This window comes from Columba livia, chromosome 4 (genome assembly GCF_036013475.1).
Source record: "Columba livia isolate bColLiv1 breed racing homer chromosome 4, bColLiv1.pat.W.v2, whole genome shotgun sequence".
Taxonomy (NCBI): Eukaryota; Metazoa; Chordata; class Aves; order Columbiformes; family Columbidae; genus Columba; species Columba livia.
This window is the reverse complement of record NC_088605.1, coordinates 67,647,487-67,669,305: the sequence shown is the minus strand read 5'-3', so window position 1 is coordinate 67,669,305 and position 21,819 is coordinate 67,647,487. Positions and strand designations below refer to the sequence as shown.

General features: G+C 37.9%; 1 protein-coding gene across 6 annotated transcripts in view; it reads left to right on the top strand.

The window, feature by feature from the left end:
- Positions 1 to 3,155: 3,155 nt before the first annotated feature.
- Positions 3,156 to 21,819, top strand: part of METTL14 (methyltransferase 14, N6-adenosine-methyltransferase non-catalytic subunit) — a 42,674-nt gene continuing 24,010 nt past the window's right edge. For all 6 annotated transcript variants that reach the window (XR_010472555.1, XR_010472554.1, XR_010472553.1 and 3 more), the window contains exons 1-7: positions 3,156 to 9,915; positions 10,409 to 10,497; positions 11,239 to 11,326; positions 16,022 to 16,102; positions 16,489 to 16,576; positions 19,212 to 19,302; positions 20,778 to 20,919. Coding sequence is in view for 3 of the 6 variants with exons in the window: in XM_065062763.1 (XP_064918835.1) it covers positions 9,709 to 9,915; positions 10,409 to 10,497; positions 11,239 to 11,326; positions 16,022 to 16,102; positions 16,489 to 16,576; positions 19,212 to 19,302; positions 20,778 to 20,919 (786 nt within the window). In the remaining 3 variants the exon portion in view is untranslated. The remainder of the gene's footprint in view (positions 9,916 to 10,408; positions 10,498 to 11,238; positions 11,327 to 16,021; positions 16,103 to 16,488; positions 16,577 to 19,211; positions 19,303 to 20,777; positions 20,920 to 21,819) is intronic.

The window sequence follows — 21,819 nt, the reverse complement described above, 5'->3', positions numbered from 1 at the left end:
ATAGTATGCACACGTCTGCAAACTGTGATGTCTCCGTGTGTAAAGTAGGTTACGTGGGTACCATGTGTCGAACTTGGGATGACAGGAGACATGATTTGTTCATGGTGTTGCTACTGTTTCAGCAACACCTGGAAACGTACAACTAGTACAACGTACAGTCTTGTTCATGCAGTTGCAGTGTGATGGCGTTTGGGGCTGTGGTTGATGTTGTTTCCATGAGCAAGCTCCAGGCACTCCTTGACATTCCTCTCCCAGAAGGACCATTGAGCAGATCCCAAGTGTGCAACACCACGTGCAGACGTGGTGCCTGAGCGGGGAGGGAGACTCAGATGTGAGAGTCGGAGTGCCCCAGCACGGCCTTACAAATACAGCAGAAGTGCCCGTTTAGCTCCTGATGCTTAGAATAGGAAGTAAAACCAGCATCACATATGTTGCAGTCTGTTAAGTAGGTGAAAGGTGGGTTTGTGTAGCCGTTCTATAAATAAGCATATTTAAAGAGGCAAGTATATATCAAAAAGGATTCTTTGAAGAAATTAAATGGAAAATGGTATTTGTTAACCAACAGTCTTAACACAAATTTGCTAAGAAATCGAACTTCAGTTCCTAATCTGACTGCCCTGGGCATATGTGATTTTTTTGGTATTTGATTCACTGAGTCTGTCCTTTAAGGGAAGGTCTGCATATGTGATTAATTCTGTGCTCATGCTGAAGAGACAATCTACTAAAAAAAATCAATGGGCAGGCTACATGTTGTAAAAATAGCTAACATCAGCGGAAATGTTTAACATTTTGGTTTAGATCTAAGAGAGAAAAGGTGAAAAAAATATTAAAGTCTTCATCATAAAACATAAAACATATATTCTGGACTCTTTACAAATCACTCAACATTAGGTAAGCCTGCCACAGAGCAGGATGAAGCCTTATTTATTCAACACATCCACTGTCAATGAGGACAACTGGTTCATAGAGCTGAGATATATGACCTTCTTCAATTTCCTCTGACATTCATGGCATAGAAGGTTCCCTGGGGTAAACAATGCTTTATAAATGCAGTTGTTTAAATAAATTCTATCACAAATAATCCAGGTAGTTCTCTTCCAATTATTAATTTTTATATCTGGAGTGGTAGCAGGTGTTTTCTCTTTGTTCACAGTTAATCTTCTGAAAACAGTGCTAAATAACATCTATTTCAGAATTTTGCAATTCCCTGTTGTGAAATTTAAGTGCACACCACAGAAAGAAAAGTCAAGCAGTGTTGGTTTGTGTTTTCATCGTCCATCTAACCCAAGTGTCACCTTCCCATTAGCAGCAATGGAATGAGTCATTTCTAATATTTCTCAGTGTCCTTCCCAAAATCCACCAGCAGCATACATACAATGTGGAAATAAGACTTTTTATCTCCAGAGTTTCCGAGTGATGCCGGAATTACTTTAGTGCTGAGCTAAGAGTTTAGATACACGCAGTGACCCTTCACTGACCTTCATTAACATCAGATCCTGTTACTGGGAATGAGAAAGGATAAAGTGAGTTACAGCTGTATTTTTATGTTTTTACAATTATGCATAATGCAAGCACATACTACATAATTATTTAAATATAAGTTATTATTTAAATATAACTTATTAAAATATGTAAAATAAACCTAAAAAGGGAGAAATTAAGATAAATGCTTCTTGGAGCAGGATTCGTTTTGTCCATGAAGCCATATTTAACACATTATAGACTCTGAATTTCTGCTTCAGACTAGCTCAAAACTTACCATGAGGGCATTTGGTCTCCCAATTGAAATGCAAAGCAAAACATGTTCCTTTTCCATTTTTCCCGTCCTATATATATATACACCGTTATAATATGGCCCATATGTTTTATATACTTAAAAATACTTTGGAGGAAACCCCTTTTGAAGAAAATATGTGTTCAGTACATCTATGTTTTCTTGATATGCTTCTGCAGTGCACTCTTAAAATATAACTCAATAGATATGACTTTTAAGACTGTAAAATGTGCTGTTAACATAAAAAATACTGCTATTTTTTTTCAAATACATATTAATATGTTTCAATACATATTTTCTCAAAGAGGCACAGAAGAATAAAATATAATTCCCCTATAACTGACTGTTATTTAGGTTAAGTCTTTGTTCACCTCCAAGTGCTGAAATAATTGACAATGTAAATGTCACATATTTCCAAAGTTTGTTTTATGTCTATTAGTTTTAGTCAGTTCACAGATAGACTTTTAAAAAGATTTCACCATTGTATGGCAAAATGAAATAATAAACCTCTCACTTGGGAAGTTTATTGTATATGAACTTGAAAACAATTAGTCTCACAAAGTTAGAACAAAAAAAAAGCAGGATTTTGCCTCTTCTTATTTTCAGTCTCAATTCTCCATCTATCAAGATTTAAAAGAGAGACCTGAACTACTATGGAAGTATTCATATGTCCCTTCTGCTAGGTGCTGCATTCTCTTGACTGCCCACTGAAACAGGTGTTTTGTCAACACTACCCAAGGGAAAGCTAAAAAACCAGTTAATACCTAATTGACTTAAGGAAGCTGGGATTTATAATTACCTGAAGAAACTGAATGTGGTGCTACCACAAAGAGATTTAAGAAATGTTCATTTTTACCTCATAAGGGTACTGAAAGAGCTCTTGGAACTTATCAGCACATGTTCATAACACATGATCTTTCTTTGTTTTCTTTTGGGCTTAGCTGTTAAGGAGGGGAGTATGTTGCTCAGTGTTTATAAACCAGGTCCTGTTTGCTGCATTAGTTAATAACTTCATCAAAATCAGTGAGTCTTCTCATGTTAGTGAATAGATTTTGTGCATTATGAATACAAGCATTACTTTACTCATATTTTTACCATTTTTAAAAAATATAAATCTCAGGAGCTCCTAGATTACTTTCAGAAATATATACTAAGCTGGAGCAACCATTTCACATTGATTAATATAAAGTGATGCACAAAGATGTACTTGCTACTTGCACGTCCTTTCAACATTTTCATTGAAATTTTCAAATGCAGCTAAATACGCTTTAAAATAAATAAAGCGAGGATAGCATCTGCAATTGCAAGGAGATAACTGTACTAGATGGGATCAGGGCTCAGCTTGCACTATTGAACTATGACTCCTGTACTTATTCCGCAGACCTGTGACAGAGATTTGCACTTAGATCGCCTTCATTACCACAGAATGTGGAAAATGTCTTTCAGGAGCTTCAGGAAGGGCAGGGAGGAAGGGAGACAGATGGAGAAGCAGCAAAGAAGGTGACATTCACTGCTGTCACTATTGGCAAAACAATCTGCTTTCTTATAATGTGCATTATTGAGTTAATAATCTCTTACTCTTTCCTGACTTCTGACTGATGTCCCTTTCTTGAATCTACTGATCCCTCTTGTCCCATCACGATAATTTCCCCATTGCTATTTTCTGACAATCTAAAGCAATGTGGGATTACACATTCCAACTTACTATTTTCATATTTAGTCGTCTCGGCTGGGATAATGATTTGTCAACTAAAAAGTAAAAATTAATACTAAATAATTGGGTTATGGAAAGCCGTGTATTTTGTTATGGATATAGCTTTACAAAACATATATAGTGACTTGTCCTGTTTTTATATTGCTCTGCCTAGCACACCATTTCTTTTTGTAAATAAAATAAACACTATGTTACAGTACACACTACTTTTGTACTTTAGACTCCTACACATCATTAGTTTACCCAAACATTCTAACAGTGTGTAACTAAATCCTGCTAGACCAAATACCCAGGTTATATGAACTAGAACACTGCTAAGTTTATGAATCATAACATCTCAAAACCTCTCAGTGCTTTTTTTTTATTATTGTTTTATTATTGTTTTATTGTTATCCTATTTTGGAAACAGGTCTCAAGAGTTTTACTATTAGTTTCATCAGGACCTTCGTTTGGCCCTTAAGAATCGAATAAGTCACTTCTGTTTGGAGCTGTAGGAGGTAGACATGCAGTTGGAATCATGAGTAGTCCATGTGTCCACCTTTTTCATTGTATACATAGGTTCTTCTTCCTGAAGCTTCCTTCTGAATTTCCTATTACCCAGGAAAGATAAAAAGCAGTGGAATAACTTGTTTCTCTAGGATTTAACTACAAGCCATCCTCCGGAGTAATATTTTTCATATTTTTTAACTGCCTTCTGTCTGTTCTTATGTTGTTTCTGAAGCTGTGGTTGCACATTTGCTGCAAAATAATCTAAACTGAGTTAAAAGATCAGACAGACAGGTTTATTGCACAGCCACACAAAACCCACAATAGATAGGGAACTGGCGTGAATGTAGAAATAAGCGGCAGATGTAGGAGTTGTTTAACTTAATATGCTATAAACTTCTACAAGAAAGCATGAAAATGTAGATATCAAGAACTGGAGTATTCATAGAAGCCACAGTTAACTGGGAACACTGTAAATGTTCTTGAAAACATGGAAGTAAATGGGAGACTAGGAAGAGAAGGTAAACAATAAATTTGGGGATATGTTTTTAAATGTTCTGTGCAAATAACATGCTGATGCAAAATACTCCATCTAATCAGCTATGGAGGTATCCAGGAAAACATTAAATAATATCAAAAACAAATTTAAAACTGAAAAGTACAGAGAATATAAGGTAATATATGAGTTTTCTGGAATACAAAGACTTTAGACATATGAGGTTTTCAGTATACAAAGCTACCAGATACTGTGGTATTCTGTATAGTATCATTATCTAGTCACCTTTATCACTGTTTGGTACAAACAAACCAGCTCTGAGACATAGTAAGGGTACTATAATCATAGAAAATATGCACAAGTACTGTATTTAACCACAAACATGTGCCAGGTTGTTTTGCAAGCACAATAGGATGCAGTTTCTGACTGTAAAATGATCTGGCAGTATAATATCTTCTGTGAGAAACATAGGGAAAGCAGGAAGGTGATACATAATATTTTCTCAGTGCTTACAGAGTTAAGTCTATAAGTCAATGAACACTGAGGTGCATGAAAGTATGTTTCTTTGTTCTTCAAAGCAAAACAAATTCACACTTAACACTTTGAATTAGAATAATAATAAAGCCAGCAGATGTAATGTAATTAGATTTGTACTGCCCTTGACGGGGGTGGATCAAATTCAGCGCAGCTTAGAACAAATAATATCATTGAAGTTCATATAGTCACCAGAGATTTGCTCCTGCCACACTAAGGCCACTGTTAAAATGAGAAAGGGGCCAATTTGTGGGCAGTGTTAAAATGCAAAGGAGTAAATGCAGGGCTAGATAAAGCTGTGCTGCATCCCCTTTTCACATTCTAGTTTTTGATGCATGTACATAGCCATTTCAGTTAAAAACCCAGTTGTATTTTAACACACTCTCTGAACCTGGTGGGAAATCAGTAATGCTTCATCTCTAAGTAAAGTGAGACTTGGGGGCTCAGGGGACTGTTTTGACTACATTTTTTATTAATTTAGAAGAAGGACTGTGAATTCATTGCCACGATTGACTGAATTTTCAAAAGAAAGACTCTGTTGATCTAGTTGTTACAATATGGCTGTAACTGTTGGTGAGCTATATGGATGACTGTAGCATGCAAGGTAGCATCTCTGAAATCACATACGCTGATCATCTGAATCTTCAAAGTGAGAGGTATCAAAATACAAGTCATTATAGCTCCACAAAAAATACACAATATCCTACAGTGGTGAAGATGAGGTAGGTTCATATTGTGCCCACCTTATTCACATTTAATAGCATTGCATTGTCTGTCCTGTGTGAATAGTCCCAGTGACTTCAGTGGAGCTCTTAATGATGGGTGATCTGGGACACGTGAGCTCATGTGAACTCAGGTGAGCTAGGATGGTGCAGTACAACTGTGTCCCTAGGAGAGTTAAAATGCCCAGATTGTCCAGGAACCATGGGGCAAATTCTCAGTTCTGAGGTCCATTGCTATATATAGTTTACCTTAGAGTATATAGGCAAGTGGCAAGTAAGTTTCTGCAACAGGTAACTGAAAAAGGATGTTTGTGACATTTCTAGAACAAAACGTGTTGATCGGATAAATTTTTTAAAGTGGGAATAATTTTAATTCCCAGTAATTTAACAAATTTAATGCACGTTCCTAAAATGCTCTCTTGACCCATCCACGTTTTTCAGCAAAACATAGTTCAGTTCAACAAGGTTCTGTAGCACCACTCCAATATTGCTCTTCTTTGGGCAATGTCGGACTCTGCTTAAGAAGCCAGAACAATATTTTGCTAAGAACATTTAAGAAACTAGAAGAGTTTACTCCATGTGGGGGAATTAGAAAGATTTTTGTATAACTTTTTAAACATTTGCGTGCAAGTTATTTGTTCTTGCTGACAAAGTACAATGCAACACGATGCCATGCAAAAGCAAAGCAATTACATAATCTCTTCCAAAATTCCTTTCAATAGTCTGGTCCAGAGGCAGCAGCTTTCATGCTGTGAGCGACGTGCAACATCAAGGCTTCATGTCTGTTACAAAGGACATGGACAATACTGGATCAAATGGCACTGACATTTGATCTAGACCAAGTGTGAAATTGCAACATGTCTGTCAAATTACCCAGAGCATATGGTGGTGTGTTTACAAGGGCTCTTTTTTGGCTGTATGTTGGCTTGCTAAGGACAAGCAGTACTGGCCTAATAAAAACTCTACTGGTACTAAGTTACTTCTATGAGATTTTTAAACAAAATTTGAACTACTACAGTGAGTTGATACAGATTCGTGGTTGTAGTGTTTTTGCAATATGCTCATTAAGTCAGACTTGCCATCTTGCAGGGACACAGCCTAAGGCAGAGGTAGAAAAACACATGCAGCCACAATCACTGGATGTTGGGGATACCATCGCTTATTCAAAATCAGCCCCGAAGCTGAGATTAGCAACTTTAAAGGATATTTTAAAGGGGTAGATCTAGGAACTTCACTAAAAGCACGGGGAAAAGAAACATGCAATAAGAAGAGTGTGATGGTAGTCTATGCTGCATTCTATTCAATCTGTTTTGAGTTGAGATGAAGTTGTCTTTTATTTCATCTATTTGGTCAATCCGGTGCTTTTAATTTATGAATTTATTGGGCATAATTTGGTTTGAGGTTTGTGATGTGAAGAACAATTAAGGTGAGAGAACAACAATAAATTATGCAGCATGAGCCTAATTCTCTGTAACTTCTACGATCATTTCTGTTGACACAAAATTAGCTAGCACATTTTGCTAATTGAAGTAGACTAGACTAGAATATATGTCAGTATAACACAGTTCCCAAGTAGCTGTTAAATTATACCATTATTTGGTTTTGTTTTATAAATATTTTGCAATGCTAAAAATGGTTAAACAAAGTGGCATAGAATGTCTGCTTATTACATTCAGAGATGACTACTTGAGGTTGGAAGTAGATACAAAGTATGCTGAGGACAGGAGTTGAATTCAAAATTATTGCAACAGTAGAAATATTTTTAAAAGAGCTAATGCAGGTCATTAAAGAGAAGGTAATATACTCAGAAATAAGCCGTTATATAAAAACAGGATGAGAAAACAATTGGCTTCATAAATCTGATGGAAAAAATCTGGATAATGGATCAGGATTGAATGCAGTGCAATGGAGTCGGTTGCAAAACAGAGGAAAAGCGCACAGAGAACTCGGGACAGCTTGGTAGCTTACAGCACATAGTACATCATGGTTGTATTTCCTATAGCATTGGTCAAGGCTTCATCTGAGCTGAATGCTTTGTTTGGGGAATAGGGGTTGACTTAATTAGATAAATGTCCAGGATGCAGAAGGATCAGAAATATGTAACAGCAAGGTGAAAAGAAATGCAACAGCAGTATTCCTAGGCACTAAGGGCTGTTGGACAGGAAAGCAAATAAACTTCTGCCTGCTCATGGCAAACAGTACAAAACACATTTCTGTTGCTGTCCATGTGGAGCAGAGATTAAAAATTCCAGCAACAAATATTTAGACTGGAGACTAGGAAAAAAAGCTAAATGTAAGACTGTATACAAGGCTCAGAGAGCCAAAACCACACACTGTACACAGAGAAGAAAGGCAAGAAGCAGTCTGCAAAAAAACAAACTTTTAATTTTGAAACACTGTATGTATATAGCGTAGCATCTTTCACAGCCATTAGTATTTGTAAAGATTAGCTCATCTTAGCAACCAGTTCTACTAACGGAGTGCAGGCTCGTGCAAAGTTCATCAAATCATATCCAGGAGGAAGGGATTGTGTTACTGTGCAGGGACTTCCACTGTATTCATTACAGCCAACATCAAGGAAGTGTCCAGTAGTGCAAGACAGCATTTCTTTCTCCATAACATCTCCTTATATAGGACAGTAATGTATTTCCTAAGGAGATTAAAAACCCCACCTCTTGGTATTTTAGGTTTTTAATTTGTAAAACTCCATCATTCTTCTAGGATGTTCTGTCACTGAGAAAAGTGAATACTTGGAATTACTGTTTCTTTCTGCATTAGTCTGCACTGCTCTCATTTCCTTCTCTTCACGTATCTTTAAGTTTGACCTGCATAATGTTATTGACATGTATACCATATATACCACATTAAAAGAGAGTAACAGCTTGTATCACAAACCTGTGGTGGCATCTGTCAGTAAGATAACAGGAGAGGAACACCATGCAACAGAGCACTGAATGTCACTATTCAGCTCTTCTTGTCCACATATTTGAGTCTGATAATTACAGGAAAAAATGGTCTATTTCAGGAAAGCAAACATTAGCATTAATTGTAACTGCTGAGATAATTTGTGATGTGTATTCTTTTGTTAAGTTTCCTTTTGTGAGATGCTACAAACTGAAGTTTATTTATTACACAACTTCTGAATTCAGACTGTGGGCCTTTATTTCGATCTCCATTCTTCTTGTAGTATGAATAGCTGTCAGAATGAAAATCAGCATGTAATATGAATTATATACAAAGACACAGAATAAAATATGAGAGGGGGAGGAAAGAAGGAAGCAGGAGAAAGACCAAAAATTAGATGAAAAATGCTTTAAAGATTTCGCAAAACTCCCTCAAACTGTAACTTTTTAAACAATCTGAAAGATGGAAGCAAAATGTAAAGGTTAACCTACAAATAATTATATTTTGAAATATATATTGATATTGGATATAAAGGAGGTACTAGGGTGAAAGAGGTGTAGGAAAGAAGTAGTGTTCTGGCCTTAAGAGAGAAGGAAGAAGAAAAACAGCGGTATGTAAAACTAAGATTTGGACCTTCAAAAAGCAATAAATTGCAGTAAGCTGTCACAGCTGTGAAATACCCCAGAGCACAGATCTTGCTGAAGAAAACCTCTCCAAAGATTTTGCACAGCTGGTTGCCTGGAATAAGTGATGGAACTTCCATTGCAATGGTCGAGTGAAAATGAATTTAACATCTGTATTTGAGTAACACATAAACTACATTAAACCAGGTAAGTGGTGTGCTCAGTGACTCCGGGAGAGTCTGGAAATGGGATTTCCATCAGTCTAGAGGCTAACGTGTGACACTTCGGACCTGAAGCAGGTTTATCACCCCAAGTTTCTTCAAGGGTTTCCGGGCGGTTTTAGCTTGACCGCGCCGGCTCCCCGAGCACGGCAGCCCGCTGCTGCGAAGGGCAGTTGTGCCTCTCGGACGCCGCCTCGGTGCTGGGCTGCCCGTTCTCCAGCCGAGCGGGGCCGGATGGCGGCAGCCTCCCCTGCCGCAACCGCCATGGCCACAGCGTCACGCGGCCGCCCCGCCGCACCCATTGGCACAGGGGACGGAAGTGACGTACCGGCAGGAGCCCGGCGGAGCGCGGTGGCGGACTCCCGCCGCACGGCGATGAACAGCCGCCTGCAGGAGATCCGGGAGCGGCAGAAGCTCCGCCGGCAGCTCTTGGCACAGCAGGTAGCGGGCAGGGGTCGGCCGGCCCGGCCGCTGCGCTGAACGGGCAGCGAGACCGTCCCCCCCGGCAGGGCCCGCCGACGGGCGCTCGAGCTCGTAGGCCCCGCCCTTTCCCCGCGGGCAGGGGGGAGCGGGCGCGCGCTGCCTCAGGTGTAACGGTTTCCCTAACGGCAGCGCGGGGGCCGTTTGGCCTTTGGGTCCCCTCGGGGCGGCCGCTTGTCCCCGTCGCCACAGATCGGTCGTGCCGCTGACCCCGGCTGCCCAGTGGGTGGGCAGGGGAAACGGGGACCCCCGGGGAGCCGCGCGATTCGGCCCCGCAGGCCCGGTGAGGAGGAGGCGGTCGCTGCCGGGGGCTCCAGCCGGGCCTGGCTCGTGGGAGAGGATGTCGGGTTGAAAGAGCGGCCCTTTGAGTTGGTGATTGTTAGTGTTTTGGGTTCGTTTTTGTTTTTTCAATCAGAGGTAACTTTTGCTTGAATTTGTGTTGCCCCTTGTTCAGTTAGGAGCTGAAAACGCAGACAGCATTGGTGCTGTGCTGAACAGTAAAGATGACCAGCGGGAAATCGCTGAAACAAGAGAAACGTGTCGGTCAGTATTGTTGCGCGGTATCTGTTAGAAATTACTTTCTTATAATAGTAATACAAGTTTTTGACATACAATGAGAATGCTTTCCAAAAAAGCAAGATAAAATCCCACAGTTGATTTTAAAACATACAATTTAGTGAACAAAAATGGTTTATGTACTCAAATCTGAACTTTGAATAAGGTGAGAAAGTTTTCCCTGTTAACTTCTAGTAACAGTTTGGAAATCAAGGCTGACTTTTGCTTTGTATGTTAAAAAGTTGCTGTGGAGCAAAACAGGTGTGAATTGAGAGTCTGCCACCTGCATTGCCCTCCAGCCTTTATACTTCTGCTAAGAGTAATTACAGGGCAATTTAGTTCAAAAGTTCTTATGGAACAAAAGACGTGTCTAGGACAGTATAGCTAGTGCTTATTAATTCTCATGTGTAATAGTAATTTCCTTGTGTGTGCAGGCTTGAATTTGTTTCTGTACTGTTTTGGTTAAAATAAGCTGTACTTTCTAGAGCAGGAAAGTTATTCCATGAAATACCTGTTGTCAGGAGTCTTTCATTAAGGAGTCTGTCCTTAAGAAGTTGTGCTGGTCTCAAATATACTGAGAGAGGAACAACTTTTGGTATGCAAGTTTTCAAAATAATTTCAGACTTTAGCAGAAATATGTAGTCAAGGCAGATGATCAGAGATTTCTGAAGTGTTCTCTCTCCAGAGAGAAACTGTTCTATATGATGATTTTTTTTTGTATGTTTGTAGGGCTGCTTATGATACTTCTGCACCAAATGCAAAACGCAAATATCCAGATGAGGGAGAAGCTGATGAGGAAGAGATTGAAGAATATAAGGTAAGAAAAAAGGAAGAAATGTCTTTTTTTCTCAGTGTTCTTGTGTCTCTAGGGGGACATATAAAATACATGTGTGTATAAATAAAAACAAATGTGATGTGTGTAGATACTTTAAAGTAGGTGTCCCTCAGTGGTATCTCCCTTGATGATCTAAGAGAGGGGGCATGGATGCTTAGTGGTTTTCTTCAGATGTGGCTTAGGTGCGTTGAACTCTGCACTCACTAGAACCCAATATTTGGAGGCTTAATTTAGTACTGCTCCTAGGAGGAGGTAGGCTTAGGTGATAGTGCCCACAGGAAACAGCACTGTGCTAAGGCTCGTTGTCTTCTGTGGGAAGAAGTGGTGAAATGTGTGTGTGCTTGGGTACACGCACAAAAGAAAAAGACGTCTTGACCAGAATTTCTTTGTTTGAGAAGAAAAGCTTGCATTTCAGCAAGCGGCACAGGTGATTGGATGAAATATGGGGAGACTGAGGGTATCTTCCAAACCTGCCTGTTAAGTGCAAAGGAATTTGGTTCTGGATGAATGGAAGAAATAAGGCATTCTGAGGGAATGGAAGCAAGATGCCTGGTTTGGGGTATTCTTTAAGTATCCAAAATATCCAGGAAAAGGTCAGTTTAAAAAACAAAGAAAAACACATGCGTTGCCACTGAACAATTAGTGGTTGTCAAACTCATATGCCCTTCATTTTTCAAGTGCTTATCCAAGAGCTATTTGATAGCTTTCTTCTTTGATATCTACTGTGATGTTTTGGCTAAGATGAGTGGTAGAGAAAGGACATTAAACAAATGCATGGTTATGAAACAGCTGTCTTTCTGATTTGCTTTGTGATTTTGTTGTAGTATATATCCTATCCCCTCCCCCTTTTTCTTTGTCCTCATAACCTTGCTTCTGTGGTTATGTAGGATCAAGGTCAGTGCATTTATGAAATAATGCAGTGTGTGCTGTTCTCTTGGATGCCTAAAAATAGTAATTTTTGAAATGTGAGTGCTTGGTAGTGTTACATTTGTGTTCAGGTTTATAAATCTTTCTGTAATAATGTCTGTCTTACTAAAACAAAAAGTTGATTTATGACAGAACATTCCTTGATGACTAGTTTTTGCAGCCAATCTGTAAAATGGACAGACTTTTTTCTTAACATGCAAGTGTTAGTCTGTACATCTTGTTTAGCAAACCAATTAAGTTACCACCTCAAAGGATTTACAGAGTACATGTGCTATTTGTGAAGTGGGCTTTTTGTGCTCACATTAGTGATGAGTTAATATCAGTTCTACTCCTTCACCAAGTATGTGTTTAAACAGCTAGTTGTTCTTTCTGTGAAATATAAGTGGATAAGTCACTTCAGTTGACGAAGCATATGAATCTTAGAATTTTCTCCATTAGCATGGAGAAGATTTACCCTGATTTGGGCTGTAACCACTTGCAAGTGGCCAGGCTCTTGCTGTATAGTTGAAATTGAAGAATATTTTAATAATACTACCTCTGACCAACCTCAGTCAAGCAAGTGAACAGATCTGAGAAACTTGAAACCCCCAAGTAGAACATCTGTAGTGGCGCCATCAGCTGTTTTCTACAGACATCGCTAATTGCCTATTGGCAAAGAGATGAGAACATAGTAAGATCCCATCTATATTTATGTAACGTTTTCATTAGTACTCTAAGCCTGTTTAAATTTAGCCTTGTAATATGAACTGATGTAAGAATCTAGATCCTTGTGATATCAAGCCCTATTGAGTTGTGATTAATACTCTTTAGACAAAAGTAACACTTAACTATTAGCGTTACAGACAAATATTGCAAGTTTGTCAGTTCTGCTAGGAAAATTAAAGGTATTTTTGATGTTAAGTGATTCGCGTCTTTAAAACCCATCTTGTTGGGTTCTATGTGGTAGTATCAGTTAATCCTTCTGAAGCGGTTTCACAGTCTTTTTAAGTGCCCTGACTTCAGATTTGGTGGAAATGAATGCGTCCTCAAACCTCAACTGCTCTAGCTGGAGCCTGAGGAGCAAGCTGTAATTGCTAGTGGAGGAGGGTTACTGGGAAGATGTGACATTACTGTGGTGCAGTGTGATGGCAGAAGGTCTGCAGGGGCACTGTGTGTGGATGTGGGCATGAAACCGTTAAACAAATGTAGGTGGGTGTTTTAGAGGATTTCTGTCAGTTTCTGGTGTTGCAGATGGAAAGTGAAGTGAGCTGATGGCACCTTAGTGCCTTACACTTGATGTTTTGAGAAAAGGCTGAGCGATGACATCGACTTTTTTATTATATGGGAGAAGCGCAAGAGCTGTTTTTCAAATGAAACATGAAACATGTTATCTCAGCCATGTAGGAACATCTGATTAAAAAAAAAGTTGGTATTTTTTGGTTTTGTGGATTTGGGGTTTTTTTTGGTAGAATAAGTGTAAACTTACGGTGACGGTTCTTAAAGAGCATCAGGCTGATAGGAAAATAAAGGATCACAAGGGTGCTTGTTAAGTTTCCTGCTTGACTTTGCATTGCAAACCACAGAAGTGGGAGATATGGAAGAGATGCATTATTGGCAAAAATGAGTAATTGATATTAGTTCTTTAGAACTTCTGCAGTATTCTTGTTCTTGTGGAACTGTGTTGTACTAGGGTTAGTTGAGCTTCATGCTCTGTATTTGGAAGTGTCAGGTAAAGGAACCAGACCATCTACTGCTGCTCCCAGACTCTTCATAGCCTCCTGAGAGCTGGGGTTGTTGCTCCACATCTCCCCTTCCCCGTGTGAATTTACTCAATTGTTTGAACGTGTATAAATGTCTGGTATTAACAGTGTATTGTGGGAAATTGTTCCAGTTTTAAGTTTGTATGAAGTACAAAAACCCCTGTGATTCAAATTTGCTGTCTGGCAGCCTCATTTGATACAGCATTTTTTACTTTGTTTCTGCAAGCAGCAGCCTGCAAGCTTGTAACGCTTCCATGTCATTGTACTGGAGTCTGAAAAAATCTTACTGGGTTGAATCATCATATTTGCTTAATGTGTCTTTTGTAATTTGAATATTGTGGGTAGTTTTTGTTTCCCTAACTCAGCAACAATATACCAGATTTGGGAAATGAGGATGATGAATGTACAAGAGCCCGGTATCTTGTATTATGGTTAATTTCATTGTGCCTTGGCTTTGACTGTGTCCTTTTCCCTTTGAAAGTTGGTGGTTTGGGTTTTTTGTTTGCAACCACAAGACTTCTTTTTTTCTTCTTTTTTTAATCACTTACGAAGGCATAAAGAGAACTGGGATGACTCAGAAGTAGGTGTCTAACAAGTGTTCATCATCAGAAGGCTAAGATTTAGAGGAAGATGGGAGAGGGGAAACAGGTGTAAGCTTATGATGACATAAGCAGTTTTTAGTAAAACTCAAGCTTTCAGCTCTTTTTGCCTGAATAACACTTGCTGCTCTTTATCTGCTGTTCGTTCCTTTTCCTTGTAAACACTGTTGCTGTTTCTGATTGAGTAATCTTTCTCTTTTTGGTCTGGTTAAATGAACAAAAGACTATATCTCTGCAAGTTCTCTACCTGAATAGTGGGGAGAGGGTGAACTTGTGATCTGTTAGTCACAGCAGGCATTTCAGAAGTTGGTTCAAAGCTCCAATTTCAATAGAATATTCTGCATTCGGACAGCATATATAGCATAGGGTAAATGCAGCAGTTAATAATAGCCTCTTCTCTGCATTTTTGACCTAAGATGTGTTTTACAAGAGAGAAGTTTGGTTCCTTTCTATGAGGAATCTGGTTCTCAATCTTTCATTTTATTTCCATGTGTTAAAATGTCTTTTTTCCTTTTTTTTTTCTTAAATATCTCAGCCTTGAAACAGCTTTCCTCCTCATATGAAGCACTATACTAAATGATCAAGATTTCTGTTGTTATAAGTAATGTATGGAAAAGTACATGCATCCTACTAAAATATGGGAGATCATATTATTAATTGGTTCTTCAGTTTTATTTATATATAATTTATGTACTGGGTTGCTTCAGGATCAATGGGAAAACAGAAAGTGACGTGAAGAAGCAAGTCTACCTTTTGTTTCTCTTTTCTGAGTTCTATGTTGGATGTTCAGAGTATGTCAGTGTGACAGATTTCTGAATCTCAGAAATCTGATGAATGAACAGTTGGTGACACACAACTGGGGAAAAATAGCAATAAGATTCCTGTCTCCTGTACATTTTGAGATTACAAAATGGCAATTTTAAAGTTACTTTTAAGAACAGTCCAAATGAAATACAGGTTTGTACCATGTGCTGTTTCTGCAAAGTGTGGGCTTTAACAGATTATATAAAGATGGTTTCAGCTGCTAAGGCTGCAACGTAAGAGATGATTGCATGGATATAAACGTTCAAAGGTTCTACTACAGAAAAACTTCAATGAAAGATGTCACTTGCTTTAGTGCAAGGTTGTAAAGCACTGCCTACACTGTCAGGGTCTAGAAATGAAAAGTTTCTAATTTTATTCTTCTTTCAGAGGTCTTTCCCAGAGACTCTCCTCATTAGTGAGAAGTAGACTTTTTGGGAATAGGTATTTTTTTTCCCTGTCCAAAACTGAATTTGGAATCATTCATGATCTGCTGTTTCAGGAGACTTATGTTTGCAGACAAGCCACTGCTTTCCTTAAGAAGCAGAATCATAATGAGGAGAGAAACATCATGGTCTTGCAAATTTGTAATATCTGATTTCTTTCCAAAGGATGAAGTAGAGCTGCAGCAGGATGAAGAGAACCTGCCCTATGAAGAAGAGATTTACAAAGATTCCAGTACTTTTCTTAAGGTGAGCTGCTTTTGCAGTTAGGAGTCTAGTCAAAGCTGACATAGTTGTGTTAAACTCTTTCTGCAATTGATGGTATTTGAAATACAGCTTTAAAGGCTGAAGCAATTGACTGGAATTCGCAAATATGGAAGTTTCCTGTGAAATATGTGACTAAGTAGTGCTTACATTGATCTGACTAAACACCTGAGTCAATCTACAATAAGCTGGAGCAACAGTGGGCCTGATTTGAAACTGAAAACACAACAGTCTTGACTACTGTATCTTATAAAGGCATGTTATAAAAAAGAAATCTGTTACTTTCTCATTTATCAGACGAACACATGTACTGTATGTGTATGTCCAGTTATCTCCCCATTTCTGTCACTGAAGTCCCTTTTGATTTCCAGGGTACTCAGAGCTTAAATCCACACAACGATTACTGCCAACACTTCGTGGATACTGGACACAGACCGCAGAACTTCATCAGAGATGTTGGTATGTCATTGTCAGTAACTGTTTGAAGATAACTGATTTGACAGCACTTCTTTTTCTTCCCCTTTTTAATTCCTTACAGTTACTGGGAAGTGTAGATACACATATACTTCATAGTTTTGTCTCTCTTAGTGCATATATTTCAATGTATAAATTTATATGAATTATTTTATTTTTAATCAGTTAGGAGGTGATTATTACCAAGGCTGTTCTTACTCTTGGTTTTATTTGAAAGTATTTAATCAGGAATTATTTTTTTTTAAAAAACTAAGCTGCTCTTGTTCCAAAAAATAGGTGAGTCTAGTGAGCAGATACTGAAACTTTTGGAAATTTGAATAACTGACTTACAGTTCCGCTGTTTCCTGCATTGTGCTGCCTCCAATAATGCATATAACATGTAAAGTATGGCAAATACTTACATTTATGTCAGTGCGCAATATGGATAGTATTCACCAGCTCAATTATGTAACTGCTGGCAACTCACTAGAAGGCCCAAAATGTTATTGAGCTTAGAGGATGTTATTTTTTTAAGTTTATGTTCATCCAGCCATCACTGAATTTGTTATAGAAATCTTACTTTATTAGGGTGAATTTAATCCTTCTAAAGCTAAGGTAATGTTTGTTCTTGTTTCCCAGAAGGGGTGCCTGGTAGTTATTTGATTAAAAAACAAAAAGCAGGACATCTCCCTCTGCAGTTTTCTGCAATGGTTCCCTATATTTTATCAAGTTTGTCAGGCTAAGTGTGTTGTGTTTATAGTTGTCAGCCCAAAGAGGTTTTGTTTGTGCATTGAGGCAGTTTGTTTCTCTCTGTATTTTGTGAATGCTTCTGTGAAAGGCATCTGGATGTTCAGTATGAAAACCCGTCCTGACTCAGTTATGTTTCTGTCTGAAAAGCATCTGGGCCTCAACAGTTTTGTACTTGCAGTACTTCAACACTGTTCTTTGAAATAAGATGAGAAATGAAGACATAGCAGCCTGTGTTATTGACTCCTGACTTCTGTGCTGCATAAAGAATTGGGAATGAACAGGACAAATTGTTATACGAGTGGTAGTATGGAAATGAGCGTATCAGCAGCAGTTAGTCTAGACCCTTTATTAGAAATGAGGTATGTCATGTTGGTTAGCAAAGTCTTTCTACGTGAAGATCAGACCTCTGCTTAGGTGCTACTTCATAGTTGGACATGACCCTACAAAACGCTGTAGGGGAGTATTAGTTCTAGAGTACCCAGTTACACCTTTTTGATGTTGCTGTTGGAAGAGGAGACACCTGTGGGGTTATTTTTGTGTGTCTTTGTGTGGGTTCATTTTGGTTTTAGTTTTCTTGGTGGTTTGTTGTGGGTTTTTTTGGTTGATTGGTTTGGGGTTTTGTTTTGGTTTAAACAACTTAAGTCATCTCAATTGAAAATTCTTTTACATCTGTTGCTTAGCTGCTAACTGGCTTCCATTTCTGCTGGTTCAGGAGTATTTGACTTGCACTGTCTGGAAGCAGCACAGCAGTGGAAATCAGAAGAGCATGATGGTGTTTTTAAGATGTTACATATTTAAGGAAAAGAATGAAATAACTTCTGGGGTTTCTATGCACATGTAATAATAGATAATAAGGTTACATAGTAAGAACTTTGCATTTACTGGTGTGATGCTAGGGTTGGAAATTCAGAAGTTTTGAATTAATATAAGGAGAAGGATGAAAGGTTGCGCGATTTGTGGATTTGGGTTTGTTTTTTGTTGTGGGGGGCTTTTTTGGTTGTTTTGTGGAGGTTTTTTGTTGGGTTGTGTTCTTTGGTTGGTTGGTTGTACTCCATGGATTAGGACCATTTAATGTTGTAAATTTAAATGAACATGAACCTTTTAAATAACTCCTACTGAAGTTGAACTGGGAGGCAGGAATGGTACCTTTTTGGTTTGTGCTGAGACTATTGCTAGCTGTAGCAAAAACGCACTGTTTCTACTTAATTTTTTTGACGGGGGAATGTAACATACTGAAAAGTTTGTTTGTTTTTCTCTTTTTTAAAAAAAAAGTTTGCTGCAGAAAACCTAATTAGGGTTATCCCTTTTGTATTCTGTATATATGAAAGGTTTGAAAATTAATGTAATAAAGCTAAGTCTAGGAACCCAATAAATAAACATACATGTAATTCAGGTCTTTGTGACTGATGCCAAAGTGCCACATCTCAACAAAAGTGTTGTTTAAGGGAACCAGCAACAACCCAATTGCCATCTTAGAAATAGCCTTCAAAGGTTAAATAAGAGTATTCTGTAAATGAGTGTTAATTAGATCTTAGTGTAAACTTATGGATGGGGGTCATAACAAAATAACTTTCATCATTCTGGCTCTTGAAATGAAAGATTGGTTCCTGATGATAAAAGAAGCTGTGAACTTTCAGTCACTGTAGTGGTCTCGAGAAGACCAGTGCATAGACACTGTGTTCAGTAACAGCCATAATTAACTGGGTGAAGGCAGGAGGCTTTGGTCAAGTAGTGAACTAAAAAACTGCTTTAAAGGGTTTAGTTTGTTCTAACAAAAATTTAAATGAGGCCAAGTATTAATATTTGGACCTATTCAGAATACTGGACAATGCTTAATTGATACAGTTTTACTCTCTAAGTAGTTGTTAACTTCATGTTTTCTTCTTCTTAGGCTTAGCAGATAGGTTTGAAGAATACCCAAAACTTAGAGAGCTCATCAGATTGAAGGATGAGCTGATATCTAAATCTAACACTCCTCCCATGTAAGTGTTCTTGTGGAAAATGCCTTTCTTCTCCAGAGCTGTTTGAAGTTAGCTGTCTGCTTTGCAAATCTCTATCTTTAGCACCTGTTCAAAATTTACATTTTCTGTTTTTGTTTGTATATTCGAATTAAACAATTGAAACTTCAGAAGAATAAAATCAGTTTGGTTTTGTTAGTTTATTCTAGCTGTTTAATATAGTGTGTAAACTTTCCAGAGTGTGATTATTTATAGTATCTAAAGCTTTGGTTTTTAAGACCGAACTGTCAGCTGATTGGGCTGCCGGTTTTAGTGTGGGAACTAAAGGAATGTCATATGATCATGAATCTCATTATATGATGCAGTTTACAATAACAAGAAAAACTTTTAAAATATGCCTCTTAATATAACCTTAGTTGTTCTTGTAACAGTTTTTTTTTTTAATAATATTCAGTTATTATCTTGGTATCCATTAATCAGATGTTACTTTGTAGTTTAAGACCAAAAAATGTTTAGGCTGGCTGGCAGTGATTTGTCCTGTTAATTTCAGATTACCTCTGAGTTTTTGCTGAACTTTTGACACAGTATAAGCGTGGAGCATGTTACTCCCAGGAATCTGAACCAACTGAATGTGACCCTAATGCTTTTAATATACTGGAGTCCTAATCTGTACCCAGTAAAATAGCATTATTTCATGATAGTCACATGAAAAGCTCTGAAATAGTTGTCTGAATAACTGAGATACAAACTGCAACTTGCTATTTTGAAGTTAGATGTGTTTTGGCATTGTTAGCCTTAAAGCACAAAAGGGAAACAATTCTGATCAAAAGCTGCCTTCTGATAACACCAAGTACGCTTATGGTACAATAATCCCTTCCAGACACTTTCTTAGGAAGGGGGCTGTGTGTCTGATAATCAGCTTTTTCAAGGTTAAATGTATTGAGGGGTGTATAATTTTTTATAGTGATACAACAGTGACTGGGCAGATATGGATGTATTTGAGCACGTATTTAATAAAATCAACGTTGGGAGAATTATGACTTCGTTATTGGGATAGAGAAATACTTTTATACTATATGAAAAGTAATCACACTTCTGGTATTCAGAATCTCCTGAACATGACTTATAATAAATGGGAATTCCTAAAATATGTCACTTTCCCTAAGTGAAGCAGAAGAGAAGTCTGTTAGCCAGTCAGCGAGTGTTTGCTTCTTAAATGTTGATGCGTTCTCCTATACAGAAAGCTTGGTGATTCTGTAGTCATTTCCAGCTTGCCACAGTAGAATCCTAAAAGCTGTTTATTGAAAGACAACTTTAAAAAAGCAAATCTTAATGCAACATCATCCAGTCTAGGTTAACTGAGAATGCATTATGCATCTTATCTGAATTTTGTGCATTGGAGCTATGTGAGCTACACAGGAGACCCTTCTTGTAACTGGCTACACAGAAGTGTTGTGTGGAGTAGTTTTCAAACCACTGTGGTAACTTTGTTTAAATAGGTATCTACAAGCAGACTTGGAAGCTTTTGATATTAGAGAACTGAAATCCAAATTTGATGTGATTCTCCTGGAACCACCACTGGAAGAATACTACCGAGAGACTGGCATCACTGCCAATGAAAAATGCTGGACCTGGGATGACGTAAGTATTTTTCTTGACATGAAAAAGATTTTGTACATGCACATAAGCAAATACTTGGAGGATTTAACTTCGTATCAAAATGTTTGAGATGTGTTTTAAGGAAAAAGGGATTTTTTTTTTAATTTTTTTTTTTAAGAAAAGACTAGATTCTTAAAAAGACTGTTTTTTATTGTATGCCTGCCTACATTATTTGTGTTAAAGGACTTTTTCTGAGGAGTTTATTGAACTAAATACACCTTTTTGTTCTCTCTGAGCCTGCTTGAAACTTAAATGTAATAATAGTGAGTTTTCTCCCTACCCCCAAATTCCATGAGTTTTCTGTTTGGTTTTTGCTGTTGAAATTCAGAATATCCATTTAAATATTCCCTTGTTTCTCAAAATTCTTGAAGAAATTTTTAAGGTGTGCTTTTTAATGCTCTGGTCTTCTAGTCAAAAGAATAGATGAGTTTGATTCACTCGCATGCCTCCTTTCTCCCAAGTATTGATTAGGTAGGAAATTTTAACAGTCAAACCAATTGTAGTCCTGAGAAGCCTAACAGAATTGATAGACCTTACTTATGGAGTTTTTTTCTTTTATTTATGTGTTCCTTTACTGTTTAGTTACATCAAAGATTTTTTTTGAAGCCACTTTGATTTCTGACCCCTTTTTGGGAACAAAGAGCAGTCTTAATGTGCAAGATGTGATCCTTTTCCAGATCACTGTTGGTGCTTTTGTTTTATTGTGCTCTAGTAAACATTTAGAGAATTGACTTGTAGAAAAGATTTTAAAGTTCTTTCTGTAGTAATTCATGTAGATACTTGTAAAGAAGGAAACACTGAAGATGTATTGGTGACTCCATTCTGTAACTCCTTTTCAATGAAGTCAGCTATAGAAAAGCAAGGTGAAGGCTGGAGGCTCTG